This window comes from Leptodactylus fuscus, chromosome 1 (assembly GCF_031893055.1).
Source record: "Leptodactylus fuscus isolate aLepFus1 chromosome 1, aLepFus1.hap2, whole genome shotgun sequence".
NCBI classification, from domain to species: Eukaryota; Metazoa; Chordata; class Amphibia; order Anura; family Leptodactylidae; genus Leptodactylus; species Leptodactylus fuscus.
The window spans coordinates 143111533-143127324 of NC_134265.1; the positions used below are offsets into that span (position 1 = coordinate 143111533).

Sequence of the window (15792 nt, forward strand, 5' to 3'; positions counted from 1 at the left end):
GCGTCGGAGGGGTTAATCCCCGGCCGATCGGAGGCATTAGAGCCGGTTATCTACTGCTTAAAGCAGTAGACACCCGGCGGCTATGGCGGCCGCCCGGCTCCCAGGCGGTCGCCATAGTTACAGACCCGACATGCACCGTACTATTATGGCGCATGTCGGGAAGGGGTTAAAATTCATCATTTTACAGGTACAAATGTAGTCGTCTGGGCTACGACTAAGGGGCTAGAGCACCCTGAAACGCGTCAGCCAGCTATGATGTTTTAGTCACTTTTTGGGGAGAGTTTTTCACTTGCACTTTTGTACCTGTAAAATGATGAATTTTAAAAGGATGAAATAAAGAAGAAGCTTTTAAGAAACACAGGAGTGCGGACCTATTTTCTTCATATATTGGACTAATCGAGCTCCAGGAGTCCGGAACCAACTGGCCGTGCACCCAGTGAATCACATATGTGAACCAACAGAAGCGGTGAGCTATAGTCTCTCCTTACTATTTTTCAAAAGTTACATTTTTTTACATGTGTAAAAAAACACGTCAAAATACATGTGCAAAATGTCATTGAAGTCAATGGGAGTCTTATTTTTACACGTGTATTCTTTACATGTGTATTTGCCAAAATGAGCACGCATTTACTCCGTGTGACTGGACCCTTCAGTTCCTTGCTGATATAATTTTAATGATGTGAGTAAAAGCAAAGTTTTACAGTCCTATGAAAAAGTTTGGGCACCCCTATTAATCTTAATCATTTTTAGTTCTAAATATTTTGGTGTTTGCAGCAGCCATTTCAGTTTAATATATCTAATAACTGATGGACACAGTAATATTTCAGGATTGAAATGAGGTTTATTGTACTAACAGAAAATGTGCAATATGCATTAAACCAAAATTTGACCGGTGCAAAAGTATGGGCACCTCACAGAAAAGTGACATTAATATTTAGTAGATCCTCCTTTTGCAAAGATAACAGCCTCTAGTCGCTTCCTGTAGCTTTTAATCAGTTCCTGGATCCTGGATGAAGGTATTTTGGACCATTCCTCTTTACAAAACAATTCAAGTTGACTTTGATGGTCGCCAAGCATGGACAGCTGCATTATTCATGAAATAGAGATGGGCAAACCTCTCAAGATTTGTTTTGCATCAGGTTCGTGTGGTTTGGGTCCCAGATTTGTTTCAGGTTGAACGACTTTGGTATGAACCAAAACATAAATTAGCTTAAACATAGTGTACAACACTTTCAGGGTTTTTAGGAATCTATCTATCGAACTTCTAGCTCTCTGAGGGCCAATTCACACGGAGGAAAATGTTAAGGAATTTGGTGTGGAATTTCAGCACTGAAAAAAAAGCCTCCCATTGACTTCAATGGGTTCCTTTTTCTGCTAGCAGAAATGAATGGGTTTTTAAACTGACCACCGGCAAGCCATCCCCAAGCATTTTTTTTTTTGGCTTTTTGGTGGAATCACAAAAGGCAGACAGCAGCTTATCTGGGAATGCCGCTTTACGACAGAACATATGTGGTTCTGTAGTGCTGGGTTATCCTATTGTGCTGTATTTATAAATGTGTTCATTGTTAGTAGATATTCTGCTATTAACCCCTTAGCGACCCTTGACGTAACTGTACGTCATGGGTCGCATGGGGATGTATGGAGCGAGCTCACACGCTGAGCTCGCTCCATACACGGCAGATGCCGGCTGTATCATACAGCCAGGACCTGCCAATAACAGCAGCGGTCGGTGCCCGAGCCGATCGCTGCTGTTAACCCTTTACACACTGCGGTCAAACGTGACCGCAGTGTGTAAACGGCGCCGGCGGCATGGGCGCCGCCATGTTTCGCCGATCACCGCCCTCCTGAACGTCACAAGAGGGCGGTGATCGGTTGCTATGACAGCCGGAAGCCTATTGAAGGCTTCCAGGCTTGTCTCTGCACTAGATCTATTAGACGATGCCAGAGGCATCGTCTAATAGAAGTGCTGGGATTCTGCTATTCACTGCAGTACTGTGGTATTGCAGTGAATAGTATGAGCGATCAGACTCCCTAGGTTTCAAGGTACCTAAGGGGTCTGATCATAAATGTAACAGAAGAAAAAAAAAAGTTTTTAAAAGTATTAAAAAAATTAAAAAAATATAAAAGTTCAAATCACCCCCCTTTCCCTAGATCAGCTATAAAAGTAATTAAAGAACATTAAACATAAACATATTAGGTATCCCTGCGCTCCAAAATGCCTGAACTATTAGAATATTAAAACATTTATCCCGTACTGCGAACGGCGTAGCGGCAAAAAAAATAAAAACAGCCAAAAAGCGTTTTTTTCAACACTTTGCCTCCTATAAAAAATTGAATAAAAAGTGATCAAACCATCGGATCGTTCCCCAAATGGTATCAATAGAAACGTCATCTTGTCCCGCATAAAAAGACACCACAACCAGCTCCATACATGGAAATATGAAAAAGTTACAGGTGTTAGAACATGATGACACAAATTTTTTTTTCTATTTTTGCAAAGTTTATCATTTTTTTAAAAGTATCAAAAAATTTCAAATACTATATAAATTTGGTATCACCGCGTTCGTACTGACACGTAGAACACAGGTAACATGTCATTTGTACCAAACAGTGAATGCTGTAAAAATTAAACCCATAAGAAAATGGCGCAAATGCATTTTTTCTCCAATTGCGCCTCATTCTGAATTTTTTTCCAGCTTCCCAGTACATTGCACAGCATATTGAATGATGCCATTACAAAGTACAATTTGTCCCACAAACAATAAGCTATCATGTGACTCTGTGAACTGAAAAATGAAAAAGTTATGGCTCTTGAAATGTGAGGAGGGAAAAACGAAAATGCGAAACCAAAAAATGGCCTGGTCCTTAAGGGGTTAAACAGTGAAGATAAACTGAGCATGCCTATCCTGAGACTGCAGGATGTCCCCATGGCAACGGGATAGTTTTTAAACCATTTTGGACCATCAATTTACTTTATACATCTGGGTGGTTCACTCTTATCCCTGCAAGGACATACCGGTACAGCCTTGCAGTGTTAAAGGGGTTTTCCCATCTCAGTGTTTCAGCAGGTTTGCCTGCAGTCTGTTCTTCTTACTTCCTGTTTTTTTCTCCCCGCTCCTCCCTCTTTCTGAATGGGAAACACAATACTTATGCAGATCAGATAATATGCAGATGCTTGTACAGAACCGAATCAGTGTTATCTGTGTGTTTACATAGAGAGATGACAGACCAGCTTTATTAGAAAAGTACAGTATCTTCAATATCTTCTTCTCAAGGACACAGAACTTGTACTTGGAAATGTCACCACTTACAGTTATCTATACTTTGTGAATATGCAATGAGGTAATTAGAGATCATCTATATATTTCGTCTTGTAAGGGTCCAAGATATCCTCTTCTCAATTCATCTGGCATCTCCTTTTTTCACATCTGGCAAATAAAAGTCTCCCACGATTATTTCTTTTCATTGCAAATCCTAACACTTGATAGCTTTGCTTCACCGCTTGTTTTGGTCTTACAATAATTCACACTATGTTACCAGATTTCTAGCTAACTTTTACTTTTCACTTGCCTCCTTGGCATCATGTAATGTTCTTGTTAGTCAGTATACAACATTTGCTGATAGCATCAAAGAAAAAATTTTTAGGCCAGGGACCCCTGGTTTGCGAAAACGCTGACTAATCTTATGTACACATTGCAGAAAAAAAATCTGTAGTGTAAATGCTGCAATTTTTATGTTTATGTAAATAGCAGCATGTCAATTATACCTATGGAAATGATGGCGTTTTCTGTATAGGTATAAGGGAATGGATTCCGTGTGTGAACATACTGTGCGGCTAGCCGCGACAGAATGCCGTTGCAGTGCACTGGCATCCCATCACAGCATTCCGCTCCGGATTTTGGCCCGAATTAATGGGCCAAATTAGGAGGGAGTCTTGCGTCGTGCCTGAGTCAGACGCGGAATCTACTAGCTAGCAGGAAAAAGAAGCGAGCGGCTCCCATTGAAGTCAATGGGAGCCGTATTGGCAGGCGGATTTTGGGGCGGATTCTGTGTCAAAATCCGCTGCCAAAAAACTCAGTGTGAACTAGCCCTAATAGAGGCAGAAAGTCCACTAAGAAAAACTCTGTGGACTTTCTGTGAAAAATACTGTAGAAAAATTGCAAATTCGCTAAGTGGGACCTTAGCCTTAAACTCTGTATTTGATCTGTTGATTATTTGTCATTTTACTTGTTTGCTCATCTAATAGTAAAACCCTGAGGATTATTTTGGGACTATAGAAATAAAGATCATTATCTTTACTGATTGCTTAGACGAAATCACTGCCACTATTATGTAAACCATGGGAGAAACATCTGTCTTCTTTTCAAGGAGGATGAGCAGCCTGCAGCATACATGACTATGGTAGTACAATGCTATAAAATAAAGATATAATTTGTTAATATGACATTTTAAAAAGTAAAAGTAAGCAAAACTTATAAAAAAAAAATCATAAAAAACAAACGCATGCATTATAGCCAGTGTGCTAACCAACTCCAGTGAATAAACAGCACAGGCAGCGCACAGGTGGCACATGGGGGACATCTGTGCGTGTGTCCCGTGCTTCCGCAGCCCCTTTCTTTCAATGAATAGGAGCCACAGAAGCAGAGCCACAAAATCGGACAGAAATAGGACCTGTTCCATATTTTGTGGCCCGCACATGCAGTGGCGGATCCAGGCTTTGCGGGGCCCTGGGCAATTGACTTTGGTGAGGCCCTACATACCGGGGGGTCTGGGGGTCCCCCCAGGATTTTTTTTTAAAACATTAGCCCAAAAAATGCATTTTTGAGGCGTTTTTTTTAACTACTTAGCTGTGCTTGACCAACTTATAAAACTGACCTTATTTGTGTACTATTAGTTGCATTGGGAGCGTGCACGCAAGGCCAGTGGCATAGAAGCACCACCAAGCCTCGTGCTTGTAACCCATACCTCCCTTTCGAAGATAAGAAAGAGGGAGAAAATGTGCGGTGCGGCAAGCGTGACTCCGCCCACTTTTATGTTGACTCCGCCCACTCATTCATTTTTCATGTGCTCCCACACAGTATAATCCTCCTACAGTCACCCATAAAGTATATGTCCCCCCTCCATCTCTCCCCCGGTTTCATATACACCCTTCATCTGCCCCTAGTTTCATGTCCCCCCCCTCCATCTCTGTCCCCAGTTTCATGTCCCCCCGTTTCTGCCCAGTTTCATGCCATTCACCCCCCTTCATCTGCCCCGTGTCATGCTGTTCTCCCCGCCCCCTTCATTTTCCCCAGTGTCATGCTGTTCTCTCCCCCTTCATCTGCCCCAGTGTCATGCTGTTCTCCCCCCTTCATCTGCCCCAGTGTCATGCCATTCTCCCTCCCCCTCATTTGCCCCAGTGTCATGCTGTTCTCTCTCCCTTCATCTGCCCCAATGTCATGCTGTTCTCTCTCCCTTCATCTGCCCCAGTGTCATGCTGTTCTCTCTCCCTTCATCTGCCCCAGTGTCAAGCTGTTCTCCCCCCTTCATCTGCCCCAGTGTCATGCCGTTCTCCCCCCTCCCACTTCATCTGCCCCCAGTTTCATGGGCCCCCTATATTATGTTCCATCTTAATGTTTAACACAAAAAAAAAAAAAAAAAAAACACACACTCTCCTTCCCTCGCTCCCCCGCCGCTCTCTCCGCAGTCTCACTCATACACATATTGTAGGCGCGATGTGACGTCATCACATCGCGGCTACAAATGCCGGAGCGCAGCATTAAAGCAGGAGCTGAACTTTGACAGCTCCTGCTTTAAACGCCTATGTATTCACCTCATGGCCAAGACCTATGTATTCACCTCAGGCCAAGACCCCATGTTATGAAATCAGCTAAAAAATGCTGCAGATAACACAGCATAAACACATTGTGCTTTTTTATGAAATGTTTTTCATAGTTTTTTCCTATGTTTTTCTTCCTTTATTAAATCTATAGGGAAACTGTGAGAGTTTCCACAGAAAACACTGACACGTTACATTTTTGTTGGTAGTATAAAGGTAAGTTCAGGCAGAGTATTTTGGTCAGGATTTTGAGGCCGGGTCCGCCTCAAAATCCTGACCAAAAAGACGGCTCCCATTGAAAGCAATGGGAGCCGGTCAGTTCTTTTTTCCGGGAGCTGGAACAAGAAGCCGGAAAAAGAACAGAGATGCTTATTCTTCAGGCCGTTTCGCCTCGCGATTCAGCCTGAAGACATTCTCTCCTCCCGACTAGGCCCATTCATTGGGCCTAATCCAGAGCGGAGTGTGTGACTATATGCCGGTGCAGTACCTGAGGCAGCCTCCACCTCAGGTTCTGGGCCAAAATACTCCATCTGAACTCACCCTAAGGGCAAGGACCCACGTTGCGAAAACACCACAATTTAGAAAACTCTGTGGACTTTCCGTGAAAAGCTCTGAAGGAGAAACGTGTGTCTTTCGGCAACACGTTTTTGCCTAAGCTCACTAAATGGGGCTTTAGCCTAAATATTATTCTCCATTTTATAGGCAGCGATTGCAGTGAAGATTGTGGGTTATGGGAGCAAGCCTGGGACTAGTTGAAGGTGATGTATTTACTTCTGTTGGAACAAGGTGTTTAGTTTTTGCAATGTTTCTCTAATCGATGTATGTGGGTTTGATGCTTGATTCCTGAGAGATAATTTCCAATCAATTACTACACTCAAGTTTTGCACACAATCTGAAAAGTTTCGTTTTCTGGGATAGAGATGGTGGATGGGCAAGTTGCCATTTGGCGCTGACCTCCATCCATGAGAATTTCACTTTTGTCTGGGCTTGGCTTTAACCAGCTGACATTCATCCATTCTTTTAGTTTAGCTAAACATGAATTTATGGCTGGGTCATTGACTCTGGGCTTGAAATTACACACTAATTTACACATGTACTCAAATAGTAAGACATAAGACAAAAAAATAGCAACAAAAAATGTATAGAAGTTGTCCCGGACCATGTAGTGTTTGCTTCCAAAGCAGGGAATATGATAAAATAGCATTTACAACTATTACTCACCAAGTAAATCCCCCTTTCTCCAGTAGTCCCACCAGTGTTTTTTTTTAACTGTCCTGAAGTAATGATATGGTGAAAGTTTATGATGTTAATCTGTTTTCCCTTAGTCCTAACAGCAGCACAATATGGGGTATTTCTGTCCCTGTGTGCTCGTAGGACAGGCAGAATTTTTAATTAGCATAATTAATTGCAGGACAACACCCCTATAAGGGTTCTCTCGCACTACAGTGCTTAAGACATTATAAATGTCAAAAGGGAGCCTCTGAGCTATGGATATTTAACCGATAGTGTTTAACAAAGGTCAGTTGGGAAGACCAAAAAGCAGCTGCACAAATCTGCTCAAAAGCCAAGACGGACTCTCAGCCCAGGAGTCCAATACAGCCCTGGTGTATTGTTATTTGAGATAGAACTATGTGCAGACACAATGGTTTTGAGTACTTGCGGTTTTTTCAGTAAAATATGGTGTTGGTGTTTTTCAAAGGATCTTTTATATGCAATGATAGAAGCCTGCTTTTATCTTTCTATTTCCATTTATATGGCATTTGATGCACTCTTATATAGATGTGGCTAGTTATATCTTGAAGCTTAAACCGCATACAACACTTATCCTTATATGGATATAACAATATATACGTGGGTATATCTTTATCAGCAAGTCCATTGCTTTGAGTCATTACCTTTTTGGACCATCTAGGCTTCCGTAGTAATCCTTTTGGTGCATAGTGATTATGGCTGCTGTGTTTGTTTCTTACTTGATACACACCTGCGGTAAGTCTTCTCTTATTGCCGGACTTCTATATAAGATTGCATTTGATACCTAGTAGTTGTCCCCTGACGAAACCTGTCAAGCACAGGTGAAACGCGCGTCGGGTCCCTTTACTGTTGGTATGTATGGAGGCTAATCTTGGATCAGCTTATGTGGGCAGTCTCATAGCTATCTGTGGGTTATTACACTGATTATTTGTTGTTTTCATTTACAACACTTTATTATTGGACACTTTCAGTCTTAGCTATGGTTGAGCCCTTTGTACCATGATATTAGTGTTGCCATCCAGTGTACATTCCATGGCTGACAAGTTGGTATTTGTAGCATTGTCTACCCCTATATGATTTTGTTTTATGTTTGTTTATATATTTTGTATGTATATATGTTGCTACACCTTTTTAGGAGCACTTAATAAAAGTTAAGGTACTATTCCGTTATCGGGCCAGCAGCAGCGCATTTCAGCACCAGCTTTCGGGACAGCAGTTCAGTTCAGCAGCGGGAATTACAATGACATCCGAGGACTGCTGGCCCGATGCTTGTGCCCAGTAGCCAGTACATCAATGACCCCCCCTCCATCTCCTCCTCCTTCCAGTGCTGCCCCCCAGCTCTCCTTACATCTACCCCGTACCCTCTCCCCGCCACATGACTAAGCCGATGCTGGCCCGATGATAGAGGCCGTGCTTGTGTGTAGTAGGCAGTACATCGATCGATGCCCTCATCCTCCTCTTCCTTCCAGTGCTGCCCCCCAGCTCTTCTTACATCTGCCCCGTACCCTCTCCCTGTAATAGGCCTCACCGTAAATCTTGAGCAATGAATGCTACTAGATAGCCGCCGGACGCTGCAGAAAGTTTGTCCCTCCGGCTCGCTGTAGCTCACCGTTCCTATAGTCGGCGTGTTTCTTGTCAGGGCCTGGATTGAGCCCCGGTGTCTTTCCTTTCGGTCTCGGTACTAGCGCTGAGGTGAGGCCTAGTCGTGTGGCGGGGAGAGGGTACGGGGAAGATGTAAGGAGAGCTGGGGGGCAGCACTGGCAGGAGGAGAAGGATGGGGGAGGGGGGTCATCGATGTACTGGTTACTGGGCACAAGCATCGGGCCAGCAGTCCTCGGATGTCATTGTAATTCCCGCTGCTGAACTGCTGTCCCGAAAGCTGCTGCTGAACTGCGCTGCTGCTGGCCCGATAACGGAATAGTACCAAAGTTAATTTTTATTCATATATTTTGTGTGGCTATTAAACTCAGGAATGAAAGATATGGCTCTTCAGAAGAAAAGCTTGCAACTGTCGTACACTTTACTGAGGTTATAGCAAACAAAATGTAGGTCTTGAAAGTCAAAAACTTAAGATCCACCTCTTCCAATGGTTCAAATGGCGGTCCGTAGAAGCCAGAAAGAGCTGTGGATAGATCCCAGTGTGGACCAGGAGTTGCCACACTGGCCTAAGTATCATAGCGAAAATAAATCAAAGAAAACGTACGTGTACAATAAATATATATCAGAAACAACTGAGGTGGGATTTCGTCCACACTAAAATATAACTTTTATTATTGTCTAATTAAAAGTTTCAATTGTAAACAAAGAACAATAAAAAACGTTCCTAACTATGTGTGTTGTCTTAGTTACACACGCATCCCAAAAATACCAAGTCAAAAACTATGACTGACCGAGTGTACTAAACCCAAAGCTCGTGCTTAACGCTGTACTAACAGCACGTTCTTACTAATTTGGTAGTGAGCCTCTGATGACACTGGCACCTCTAAAATCCAGTTGAAACCCATCACGTGGGGCAGATGCGGTGCATTTAAAACCTTGGTCAGCTCGGTATTTTTGGGATGGGCAGCCTGCACTAGATTCACTGTAATGCTAGACCTGGGATTCTTCAATAGGCTCCCAGCTGTCATGGAGGCTGAGTTCACACAAAGTTTTTTTTGGTCAGGAATTTGGTCAGGAAAAATCTGCTTCAGGAAAATTAATGAGGAGTTTTTGGAGGCGTCTTTGGAGGCGTTCTTTGAAGTGTTTCCGCCTGAAAAAATCAATGCAAGTCAATGGGAGGCGGAAAATTCGCCTTGCGTTTTTTTTTTTGCCAAAAAACACACTAAAAACTACTAGCGGTTTTTCTGTCTCCCATTGACTTGTATTGATTTTCTGAGGTGGAATCTGCCTGAAGAATGGACGTCGCTTCTTTTTTTCCACTAGTGGAAAACCCACTAGCGGATTTTTTTCTGCTAGAGGAAAACCCACTAGCAGAAATACAACAAAAAGATTACATGGGACTGTATGGTGAGGCGTTTTTTGGTCAGGATTTTTAGGCAGATTCCTGACCAAAAACTCTAAAACTCCAAAAACAGCCTAAGGGTGAGTTCACACTGAGTATATGCCAGCTTATTCTGAACGTAAAACACGTTCAGAATCAGCGGCGTATAAAGCAGTTCCCATTCATTTCTATGGGAGCCGGCATACGAGCGCTCCCCATAGAAATGAATGGGCTGTTTTTTTCACTACGAGCACTCCCATTGAAGTGAATGGAAAGTGCTCGCGTGTACGGCTAGCTCTGCTCATTCCGAGCCGTACACGCGAGCGCTTCCCATTCACTTCACAGAAATGAATGGGAACTGCTTTATACGCGCTGATTCTGAACGTGTTTTAACGTTCAGAATCAGGCAGCGTATCAGTAGTGTGAACTTTTTTGATCAGGAATTTGGTCAGGAAACTGACTCAAATTCCTTCTCTTAAAAAGCCTCACCATAGGACTGTATGGTAAAGCGTTTTTAGGAGGAATTTGAGTCAGTTTCCTCACCAAATTCCTGACCAAAAAAAACTCCAGGGTAAGTTCATACGGGTTTCTTGGTCCGGAACATGAGGCGGAGGCCGCCTCAGGTTCCAGACCAAAAACCGGGTAGCCGTGACTAGAGCTGCACTGGCATTCAGTTGCACACTCCGCTCCGGCCCAATGATTTGCGCATTTTTTTATATGTTTTTTAGACGTGTAAAAAATGTCCTTGAAGTCAATGGGAGTCTGATTTTTACAAGTGTATTCTTTACACGTTTATTATGCAAAAATGAGTGCGCGTTTACTCCGTGTGCACGGGCCCTTAAAGTATCAGTATCTGCTCCCAAAATGAGCTAGGTAAATGCTGAGTGTCCCTGGGTAACGCACTTGTGCTATGCTTTAAACAATACACATTTTTGGCAGCCTGCAGACACCACTGCCTCTTGTGGTTAATGCCTGAGTTGCTGTGGATATTAATGTGGCATTGCATGTAAGTTAAAGAAAAGCAAATATCTTTCTGGCCTCCCGTACCACAAGACCACATTAACCAGGATTATTACAGCAATGGACTGCTTTAAGGACAGTTCACTGTATGAGATGACTATGCCAGAGAAAATAGGTCTGAGTATTTTACAGAAGTCATTACCGTATATACGCGAGTATAAGCCGACCCGAATATAAGCCGACCCCCCTAATTTTACCACAAAAAACTGGGAAAACTTATTGACTCGAGTATAAGCCTAGGGGGGGGGGGGAAATGCAGCAGCTACTGGAAAATTTCGAAAATTAAAATGGTCAGAGTTTTTGGGTGCAGTAGGTGCTGGGTGCTGGGGAAGGGAGGGGGTGTTTTGGTCTGTCTGCCCCTTCCCTGAGCTTGGGGACTGTTTTTTCTTTCCCCACTTGGAATTCAGTCTGGCTGAATATAGGGTATCTGCAGTGCTCCTATTAACCGCTTCCTGACGGAACAGGAGCACTGCAGATCCCCTATATTCAGTAGACCGGGCACTTTCAGACACAGGGATACCTAATGTGTAGGTGTTTCACAGTAATTTTCTACTTTTATATGGATTCTAGGGAAAGGAGGGATTTAGAACTTTTTTTTTTTTTTTTTTTGCTGACTCGAGTATAAGCCGAGGGGGCTTTTTCAGCACAAAAACTGGGCTGAAAAATTCGGCTTATACTCGAGTATATACGGTACTTATTTATACATTGCTTAGATACACTTAGGGTATGTTCACACTGAGTTTTTTGCAGGCGGATTTTGACGCGGAATCCGCCTCAAAATCTGCCTGCAAAATCTTCTACCATTCACTTCAATGGAAGCTGCTCGCTTTTTTTCCCACTAGTGATTTTTTTCAACTAGCAGAAAAAAGAAGCGACATGCCCTATATTCCCGCAAATTCTGCGGCTGAGTCATCCGCAGCGTCTGCGGCTCGAGACTCACACCTGTTTAAGCCCATTCATTCGGGCCTAATCAGGAGCGGGTTACGGCTAGTCGCGTGGAAAAGTCACATTGCAGAAAAGGTTTCCGCTGTGTGAACATACCCTTAGGCTACAAAATAACATGATAAAAACTGTGTTAAAATGACACCCATAGACGCACGTTTTTCCAAAATATTCCTGTTATTTCATTTATAAAAATACAAAAGTGTAAGGCAGTCACAGAACAATAAAGGCAGTTATACACAATTTTACAAAGTCCATAAAATTCACTTTTCACTTCAGTAAATCTATAAAATAAACTGTACATTTGTGGGGCAGGGCAATGAACATATTTATGTACCATTGGTTGAGACATATAGAATTCACCTCTATATTCTATGGTAGTCTCTAACCTGTGACTCTCTCTCCATATGCATGAAGCTGGCAGGCCGCAGGTTAGAGACTACAGCTCTAAATAAATTATTCCTGGAATACAATTTATATAAAATCTGTACAGATATAAAGCCACTAACACATTCAGCTCATATAAATACACTATTTATAGTTCTTTGTAGGTCCTTCCAGTAACCATATTCTAAATGTGTTATTTACAGGTCTATGGTGGCAGTGCAGAGCTCTGGAACAGTTGGCACCTCGGTAGGGGGGTTAATGTACAGTGCCCAGGTGCATATACTTTCCACTATGGAACAGCAGCATCAAGATGGTATGGAGATGGACAAAAGGTTAAAATATACTATATACGGATAATAGCGCTGCCAGACTCCAGATTTATAAAAATAACGCATGCGATAGAAAATCTGTATTGTGTGTGTGTAAGATATGGCAGTATATACATCAATGTCTGTGTACAGGCACTATAAAGGCAGTCATTGTGACAGAACGTAATGACAACACTGTCACCACCGAGTCACACACAGTCTTCATACTAACAGAAAAGGAAACAGGCATTTGTGGTAGCTGAAGGCATTTCTGGTTACATTATTACACATACAGTAAGTAATATTTGGCAGTTGCTACTTCAAGGGGTCCTCCAGGAGGTGGCAAAAGTAGTGATAAGTTACTGTATGTAATTCAGCCCTGAAGGCAAATGGACTGTACTCCACATATAGATGGTATGCATATCGTGGAAAATAAAAGTGGACAAGCTGCCTACAACAACCAGACTTCAGCACCTTGGAAAATGGAAGATGCAATCTAGTTAGTTGCTAGAGGCATCGACCCTACTTAAATGTATGGACATCCAATCTCTGCAAGGAGTGATGGGCGAGAAGATATGCAATGTCTAACTTGTGGAGAACTCCTTCAATCAAATAATGTGTTCACCTTTGCAACCAATCATCTAAAATGAAAAATAAAGCAACTCGGCATATAGTTTTAATGACAAATATCCTATGAGCATGTGACTACAACTCCTATGCATAACTACATATCTCCATGGTTACAGACTACTAACAAACCCTTTACAGGCCAGTCCGGCAGTCATACTCTCCTATGTCTATCCTGTCTCTTGCTTATCTTCTAAAGTGACATGAGCAAGTAAGAGAGGAGAAATGGCATATGACAGCCGACCAGTATACAGAAGATTAGCTTGTTGTAGAGAAACACAGAAAGACATAGTCTTACATATGAGCTGTAAGACACAAAATGTCAGGATATTCCTAACCGAGAGTAGCAGAAAGGTTCCTTCCCTTTTATGTTCCATGCATTCTAACAATTTGGTTGCAAGGGTGACCAGACTATTTCACTACAATCTATAATTGTCACCCATAAAGGTAAGGTGAGGAGTGCTATAGATCAGCTGGTTAGGTGAAAGTTGCATAGCTTGTCTTAAGGGACCAGTACTGCATAGTATATAGGTCTATCTTTACTTTCATAGGCACCCTCTCTGGGTATATTCACATGCAGCAGAATTGTTGCTGAAATGTCTGTGATTGAAACTCTTTTCCATTCAACTGAATGGGTTATTTCTGCAGCATGTGCGTGTATTTCTGCAAACCCCATTCAGATGATTGGTCCAGTCACAAACCTGAAGTATGTGAATATAACCTTAGCGACAGCTGATGTGCATAATGTAAAGCTAGGGTGGAAAAGAGTCAAGCTGGCCATAATTCCTTCCATAGAAAAAAGCCACCATTAGCATATATGTCATTCCTGACTAGTCACAATCACAACCGACCCAATCCGATGGGCCAAAAATTATGGAGGTGACAACATCTATGGCCAGCTGAAGATCAGGCGCATTAGTTAAGGAGCACTTTGGGAAGAGGCACAGAAGAGGAGATGGCCAGCACACACATAGAAGCAAACTGGTGCTAGTGCACAGTACTGGGCCCCTGCCCAGTGTCACAGGATGATAGCTCCGCTGTCATGGAGCAGATAAGGCAACCATCAGATGAGTGCTAGTAGCACCATCAGCACAATATATGTCCACAGGGTAGATGTAGGGGCAGCAGAGAGGGCACCACTGTCCGCTGGGGTGGTGGGTCTAAAGAAGTCTTCATAATCTTCTTCCATGTCATCGTCTGGCTCCCCACCACTGCTGGGACCCCCGTAGCCCCCATCTAAGCCAAAGCACAGGCGAACCATGCTGTCCTTGACAGACTCGCAGATGGGCCGCTCCCTGCCATCACATACACAGTCACTGAGCAGCAGCGCTTTGGGCACCTTCATCATGTCCGATATGACTGCCATACATCTGCCCGGGCAGCTCAAGCCATTGAATAGCGGTCCACAGTTCCGCAGGTAGCTGGACAGCGATTCCGAGCAGCGGCTGTCCTTCTCGCAGAGCCTCCGAGCCTCTGTGCAGCCAATGACCGGCCCGCGTTTCGTGCTCCCGCCACCCACACTGGTCCTGGGCATGCACGGCTCAATAGCCTGTTTGGTGGCTTTACAAGTCTCATCGTTGACGCAGTCACAGTCCTCCAGCGCGGGCCCAGCCTTGGTGCTGTTCAGCTGGATGATGGCATTGATGCAGTGGCTGGGGCAGCGGCGCTGGTTCACCTCTTCCCCGTTAAGGACGGAGGCGCAAGCCTCATTATACTGGCGGAAGGCAAAGTTGCATTGCTGCTCCATCTGGCACGTTAGCATGGCCTGCCAGCAGATCATCTGGCCCAAGGACTGTCCCAGCAGGAGAGCCAGCAGCAGCACGTACGTCAGCCCACATCCAGCAGCCATGCCGAGTACAATGGAGTGCAGGTCCTAGTGGGGTCCCCTCACACCATGAAGTCCAGCAAGATGAAAAGTAGCTGCGAGCACCTTCAATAGTTCCACCATGCCCCCGGTGCCTGGAGGCTCATGTCTCTATGCTGGGTATTCTCATGCAGATGACATTGCTAGCCTCTGTAGTCTCTCCCTCCAAGGCAGTGTGAGGAGAACGGTCCCATGCACAGTGATGTACGCTGTCCTCAGGGGGAGGGGAACACTTGGTCTCCAGTGTCAGCAAAGTGCGGGAAATGTCTGCCAGGCTCTGCGCACACACGGTGCCCTCATTCTAACAAAACCATGCTTGGAGCTGCGGCTTTTCCCTTTTAGCCTGGCTTGTCTTGCTGCTGCTTTTCTCCTCATCTCCTCGCCCTTTGCTCAGCCCCTTTCCCGGGTCTCCCTCCTGCCATTGGCCCAGCTGCTTGTTGTTGAAACTTTTTTTTTGTGTGTGTGAGATCTTGGGCAGGGGGAGGGTGATGGATGGAGCACGGGGAGGGGGATATGAGGAGAAGATGGCAAAGTCCACCCATTCCTGCAGCTCTCATCATCTTTAGTGTTAGCTTCAGTCACTTTTACTCTTAGC

The 15792-nt window shown here is 43.9% G+C and overlaps 1 protein-coding gene across 1 annotated transcript in view; it reads right to left on the reverse strand.

Moving 5' to 3' along the window:
• The window catches only part of LOC142208944 (growth arrest-specific protein 1-like), a 127334-nt gene extending 111755 nt beyond the window's left edge, over nucleotides 1-15579 (reverse strand). Inside the window, exon 1 of the mRNA XM_075277836.1 lies at nucleotides 13341-15579. Coding sequence (XP_075133937.1) covers nucleotides 14397-15182 — 786 coding nt within the window. The 5' untranslated portion in view covers nucleotides 15183-15579 and the 3' untranslated portion in view covers nucleotides 13341-14396. The remainder of the gene's footprint in view (nucleotides 1-13340) is intronic.
• Nucleotides 15580-15792: the final 213 nt, after the last annotated feature.